General features: G+C 47.8%; 1 protein-coding gene across 1 annotated transcript; it reads right to left on the bottom strand.

Annotated features, from left to right (window-relative positions):
• Positions 1 to 391: 391 nt before the first annotated feature.
• On the bottom strand, positions 392 to 6259 carry SSR2 (signal sequence receptor subunit 2). Its single transcript, XM_007457915.1, is given in 6 exon segments — positions 392 to 502; positions 1639 to 1716; positions 3563 to 3671; positions 5348 to 5446; positions 6113 to 6241; positions 6243 to 6259. Coding segments are annotated over 6 exon segments (543 nt in total).
• Positions 6260 to 6885: the final 626 nt, after the last annotated feature.

The raw sequence follows: 6885 nt of genomic DNA, 5'->3' as shown, positions 1-6885 counted from the left end.
TCAGGAGTCCCATATCTTTCATCTTATCTTCCACCCTCTTCTGAGAGGGGAGGGCGGGAGATGGGGTGGTGTCAGGCAGTCTCCGAAGTGCCCCCTCCTGGACCCCTGAGAGAGTTCACATCGCCAGCAATGTACCCCGCGGCACCCCGGTGGTGCACCACAGGGCCCCTAGGCTCAAGGCGGTTGCCAAAGGCTTTCCTGTTTGTATGGCTTCACGATGGAACCAAGGAGGCTCTCAAAGACTCCCAGGTCTGGTCCTTCGCTCTTGTTGAGAGCAGGGCAGGATCAAGGAGGTGGCCAAGGGCTAAGGGAGAAGAGATTGCATTTGAGATACCCTTTGGAGTCTGGAAAGCACCTGTATTCCTTGGGAAGGGAGGACTGGAAGCCCCACTCAGTTCTTCTTGGTTTTGGGGGTGTCATATTTCCTCTTGCTGGAATACCACAACAGCAGGGGGATGCCGATGGAAGGGAGAGTCATGACCCCGAAGGCTGCCCAGTCCAGCTGTGAAGACAAAGGCCTTGCTTAGAAGTCTGGATTAGGGCACAGGAGGGGACCAGGAAGGAAGGGGTCCAATGAAAAAGGGAGCAGTCCAGCCCAAATTTTAAGCAGAACCTTCGCAGGAAGGTTCCTCTCTGGCTACTCTGGACACAGAATGCCTCGCTAAAGACTAATCTATACGTTTTGAGCTATGAAACCAAAGGTCTCGCCTGACCCAACCCAATCTGGAAGAGAAGCTTCTCTCTTCCAAACAATCTTTGAGGAGGGAGATGCCCAGGTCTTGCCTTAACAGTCAAGCCTCCTGCGACCTAACCCCTGCCCCCACCTCCAGCTCTCTCTTCCATTCCTCTGTCTCACATTCTGCTCTCTGGCCTCACTCAACTACCTGCCATTCCTGGATTGTACCATGCTTTTTCTCACTTCTGAGCTATTCCCTCTTCCTAGGGTGCCTCCCCTTCCTTACCTCCTCTTTAATAAGTTAAACCTCCCTCCTCCAGAAAATCCTCCCCGACTCTCAAAGACCAGGTTAGGTGTTCCTGTTGCATCTCCTCCAGAGCCTCGTGTATGATCTCTACCACAGCACTCTTCCCCCACTGACTTGTGCTGAAGCCCCTATGAGCCCATAAGATCTTTAATGGAAGGGACTGTGTCTTGCGTTGTTTTCTCAAAGCAAAGCACAGAACTGAGCATGTAATTAGGAACCTCATAATTATTCCCTGAATGAATGAATAAATGAATCTCCTCATTCAGTACTTTAGGCAAATCTTCAAAGAATTCTCCCCTAGACTAGACTACACCAAAGTTCCCATTTAACCTTCCCGATGCTCTGCCACTCTTTTAATCTAAGCAGATATACCTTTAATCCTTGAATTAGACCCAGGACTCCAAGATGGAGCTCTACTCAAGGCTGAGCAGAGAAAAAGGGAAGCTTTTTTTGGTTCTGGCAATTGTGATCGCATTGCCAAAAATCTCTAACCGTGGTTAAATCAGGATATTTGATGGCTGTGTGTATCAGACATCAAAACACAGATATGACAAGAACCAACCAACTAAACATATCTTCTAAGGAAGCCAAACGGTCCCAGAACCAAAAGCATGTTCTACTCCCAGGGGAATGCCAAGAAGACTGTAAAGCTTACAAAATGGGGGGAGAATCTCCTATCAAACTCCCTCTGAGCCAGGATTCCTCCCTGTCCAGGTGCACTGGTAAAGCCAATCTGAAAAGCAGAAAAGAAGGGCATTAAGGCAAGTCTCCAGCTCTTTCTCATCTGGGAAAGGGCAGTTCCAACCAACCCACTTCTAAGCAATAGATTCTTAGCTCCCAAAGGCCCAAGAAAGCAAAAAGATGAGGAAAAGTTTTTGAACTAGAGAGAGTTGGATGATTCTTAGTGTGTTGTAAAGATGAGTAAATTAGGAGCCAGGAGACACATGAGCATTTACTAAAAAAAGGTAGGACAGGTATGCAGCTGAAACTAAAGCCAAATCCCTCTATCTTAGCCTCAGATTCTGGCAAGAGTTGCTCACCACCACTGGCCCCTCTGCCCTTGGCAATCATTTCCCCATTCCTCAAGTGGAAACACTCTTCTGTACCTCACAAGTTGACATGAGGCTCAAGTGAACTAATGAGAAGGATTCTGGAAAGTATAAAGCCCTACCCAAATGTACATTACTAGTGGAGGGGCTGAGTCTGCCCCACATTCCTCTGTCTTGGAGAGGAGGCCAAGAGTTTGAAGCTCACTGCAAACAACTTTGTTAGATAAAGTGGCTGCTGAGCCTTTAATTTTGTGTCTTTTAACCCATCAAGGACCAGGTGGAACCAAAGAGTCTTAGAGGTGGTTCTAAAAGCACACATGATAGAAGATATGAAAACATAACCAGGATTACAAGAATATGGTTCCACATGGTTTATAAAAAAGAAGATAACTCAGAGAGTACACTGAATGTTTGAGACTCCTGGATTTCTTTTAGCTCTATGGTTGACTCTGTTAAGTCCCTTCCTTACTGTGCACTCACTAAGTAGCCTAAAGCCCAATTGTACTTATAAATTCATGACCCAAGCTTTTTGAGGGCTAGGACAGTGTCTTAATCTGCTTGGTATTTCCTAGAGTCTAGCACCTTGCAGGGGGCTCAATAAATGTCTGCTGACCTTTACATCAATCAGTCAAGAGACTGGTTATCGCTGGGTTTCTTTTCTACGTGGGAAACAGAAAGAAATCTAAGACAAAGTCCCTTGCTTCAAGGAGTTTATAATTAAACTGGGAGATGGGAGTGAGGGAAAGACCTAGATACAGGAAAGAGAACTAATAAAGATGGTCAATAATTAAATGTTCAAGTGGCATAGACTATAAGAGCTATAGAAGTTTAGATGCAGTCAGTGACTGTTTAGTGAAAGAATGAGTAGGAAAGAGCGATATGAACTGTAAAAGCAGAAGACAGAATCAAGGAGACGCAGCTCAGAGCTAGGTCTTAAGGCGGCTTTGGATAATGAAGCGGAGGAGAGAGAGTAGAGAGTACTTCAAGCAGAGACCAAAGGCAAAGTGGAAAAAATGAGCACTGAGAGCGGGGGAGGTGCCACAGGAAGGAGCTTGGTCTAATTAGGACGGAGGGTCTTCGAGGGTAGAGAGAGGAAGGGAGAGGCAGAACACAGTGAGAATGCTGGAGGGTACGGCGAGAAGAGGCAGGAAACTCAGCCTTGCTGCAAGAAGCAGGGGCATTCTAAGCAAGGGAAGGATACAGACACAGCAGAGACCAGGAATCATCTGATGGCAGCACAGAAGACAGATGGGAAGGACAATGATGGTAATAAACTGGGCAGCACATGACACTGTACAGATAAAAAGTGAAGCGGAAGGGAATGCTACAGTACTCCCCTCCCATTCATTTCAATTGCTTGATTCTGAGACTTTATGATTTGAAACATACTTCCTTCCTATGATGATATCTCAAGTTTTTGGTCCTTCTTATCTTCCTCAGAATTTAGCACCTACTCTGGAGATTTTCTACAAGAGTTTTCAAAGGAAGGCAGAGCTGAGCCCCATCCAACTAAGGGTTTGGGTAACTCACCACAACGGGCCCATCCTCCTGGGCCAGATAAGTAATAGTTGCTGAGGTGAAGTTGAAATAACCAGCCTTGAGAGGGCGCAGGACCACGGTGTGGGAAACGTTGCTAGCACTGACCCAAGAGTTAAGGAGGGAAAAAGATGAAGCTACAGTTGTAACAAACTTTCAACTTAGGGACTAAATGCACCATTCACAAAAAGAGTTGCCAACACATGTAATGATTTCACATCTGCAATATATTGCGAAAATAATAAACACAGGCTTTTTTTCTAAGCCCGAAGTGTGTAGTATAATATGATGTCTTTCTAGCCAAGTCTTAAGGGGTCTATGACATACTCAGTATTGAGGTGTTTAAATTAAACTTTTAAAGCAATATAGGTTAGGGATGAAAAATTAGTCACTTAAGGTCACAGAAAATCCTTCGCTGCCTAAAACTGCAGGAAGTTCTTGAAAATATAAAACAAAACCTCCCCAAAACCCAAAAAGAACACTGACCCTTGCCAGAAAATCTAAATATACTTTAAATCACAGGGAAAACAAATAATCTAATTCAAAACACTCAGGAGGGCTTCCCTGGTGGCGCAGTGGTTGAGAGTCTGCCTGCCAATACAGGGGACACGGGTTCATGCCCCGGTCCGGGATGATCCCACATGCCGCAGAGCGGCTGGGCCCGTGAGCCATGGCCGCTGAGCCTGCGTGTCCTGAGCCTGTGCTCCGCAACATGAGAGGCCACAACAGTGAGAGGCCCGCGTACTGCAAAAAAAAAAAAAAAAAAAAAAACGCAGGAAATAACCGGTAGATCCAAATAAGGGATTTATTGAAGAAGACTCTTTAAAAGGTCACCCAGGGAATTTCCCTGGTGGTCCAGTGGTAAAGAATCCACCTTACGATGCAGGGGACGCGAGTTCGATCCCTGGTCAGGGAACTAAGATCCCACGTGCCACAACTACTGAACTCGTGCGCCTCAACTAGAGCCCACGTGCCACTAACTACAGAGCCCAAGTGCCCTGGAGCCTGTGCGCTACAGCTAGAGAAGAGAAAACCCACACGCCACAACTAGAGAAGCCCACGCACAATGAAGACCCCTTGTGCCACAACTAAGACCCAACGCAGCCAAAAGAAAAAAAAAAAAGTCACCCAGGTCCTCCACACTAGCATCCCACTGAATTTCTTTTTTTTTTTAAATAAATTTATTTATTTATTTAATTTTTGGCTGCGTTGGGTCTTTGTTGCTGTGCGCGGCTTTCTCTACTTGCGGCGAGTGGGGGCTATCCTTCCTTGCGTTGTATGGGCTTCTCACTGCGGTGGCTTCTCTTGTTGTGGAGCACAGGCTCTAGGCGTGCGGGCTTCAGTAGCTGTGGCTTGCGGGCTCTAGAGCGCAAGCTCAGTAGTTGTGGCACAAGGGCTTAGTTGCTCCGCGGCATGTGGGATCTTCCCAGACCAGGGCTCGAACCCGTGTCTCCTGCATTGGCAGGCGGATTCTTAACCACTGCACCACCAGGGAAGCCCCCCACTGAATTTCTTTTAAAAGCACCTTAAACATCCTCGCCCAGCCACAAACATCTGTCTACATTCTCCCAATACAGAATGTTTTAGAACTTTATGACCCGAACTTCAGGAACCTCCTTCCTCAGGCCCACCCTAAATCATGCTCACACAATTCTCACCAGTCTCTCTCGCTCCATCTTATCCAGAGCGGCGACAAGAATGACCCTGCTGATTTGCTTCAACATTTCCGCCCTCCCACCCACCACCACCAGCCTTCATCACCCAGTGTCAAGAGGATACGGAGCAATTCGGTCCCATTTGACGTTGAGCATTCCAGAGACAATGCCAAAGTCTTCTGGAGGGAAGGAATCATCAGATAATTCCACATCTAATGCAGCACTAGAAAAGGGAGGAAACAAAGAAAGGTTAGTAATGGGTATAAAATTAAAGGAATCAGCAATCAAATCTGCCTGCCTGTCCTAAAAAATCATAACTTTAAAAGACAGATATGAGTCACAGTTATTTGGGTTTGTTGCACTGAAGAATCCCAGCCAAGGCCCGGATTCTGGGCACCAAAATACTCAAATATCTAGGAAAGAATGGGCCTGAATCCGTTTTTGCCCCAATTTCTTCTCACGTGTGTGTCTGTGTATGTGTAAGGAGGGGAAGAGGAGCAAGATGCATGTGGAAAAGAATATTAAAGGGAATAAAGGGAAAAAACGACAACAAAAATGTTAATGAAAGAAAGGAAGCTGAAACTAAACCCCTGAGGTAACGAAGGATCATACATTTTCTGCCTTCTCATCTTCCTCTCCCTGTTTCACCACAATTCTTGCTTCTTCCCCACTCTGAAACTCTTCCAGCTCAAAAAGTGGAAGATGGTTTCCTGTAGCTTAGGTAAGAATGTCCTCCTCTTCCAGAAGCAGATCCAGCAGTATATTCACTCACTCATGATATCTGTTGCTGGAAATCTCCCAAAGATAAATCACTGTTGGTCCCTGTTCCCAGCGGGGAAATCTAAGAAACCTGAAAAGGGCCCAACCTATAGCTCCAGGGCCTCCTTACCTTGAGCCAACATTGTAGATGTTGTACTGTAAGGTCAGGTCTCGCCCCTCCACGGCATATCTGTTCAGCAGTGATTAGGCCAAAAGAAGCCTGGCTCCTTCCTCTGCTTGAGTGACAGCAAATAGAGCGGAATGCCAGCAGCCTCATCTTTGGAGAAAAAAGCAAAGTGAGCAATCAACCCAAACCTGTAAAACCAGCAAGAGCTTCCTGACAGCCCTTTCTTACAAAGTCTATTAAAACTCTTTTGAGCTTAACAAAGCAGCAGCCCCTTCTACAGAGCAGTCTCTAAGCCACCAGCGCCCTGGGTGCTCCCCAACTGGTGCGATGTTCTGAGGGGACTGCATGTGGCCAGACTCCTTGGGCCGCCGGATTTCGGCCGATCTCGGACCTGCAACAGCCTCTAGCTTTCCTTAACGCAGGAGTCCCCCACGGCTGCTGCCTTCCCGCTGCTCCTCCTTCTCCACCAGCTTCCCTGTGATCCCACGCCGCGCTCGCAGGGTCCTCCCCCATGCCCCTGTATCCCAGCCCCCATCCTTCCCCCGGGATCCCATTCGTCCTCGCCCTCCACATCCCTTTCTGGGGCCCTCCGAGAGCTCAGTCCGCTCTGCCCCCTACCCTCCTCTTGCCAAGACTACACGTCCTCCCGCCGGCGTGCCCTCTCTCCTCCCCGCCCTCCCCGAGCTAACACTCAGCCGCTGAGTGTTGTGCGGACGTGAGACTCCCCGGCTCCCGCTGGCACCCCCAGTCCCTCGGGACTCACCGCGCGCACCCTC

This window comes from Lipotes vexillifer, unplaced genomic scaffold, assembly GCF_000442215.2.
Source record: "Lipotes vexillifer unplaced genomic scaffold, Lipotes_vexillifer_v1.1 scaffold238, whole genome shotgun sequence".
Lineage (NCBI taxonomy): Eukaryota > Metazoa > Chordata > Mammalia > Artiodactyla > Lipotidae > Lipotes > Lipotes vexillifer.
The sequence above is the reverse complement of the archived record's forward strand: the minus strand, read 5'-3'. Positions and strand labels throughout refer to the sequence as shown.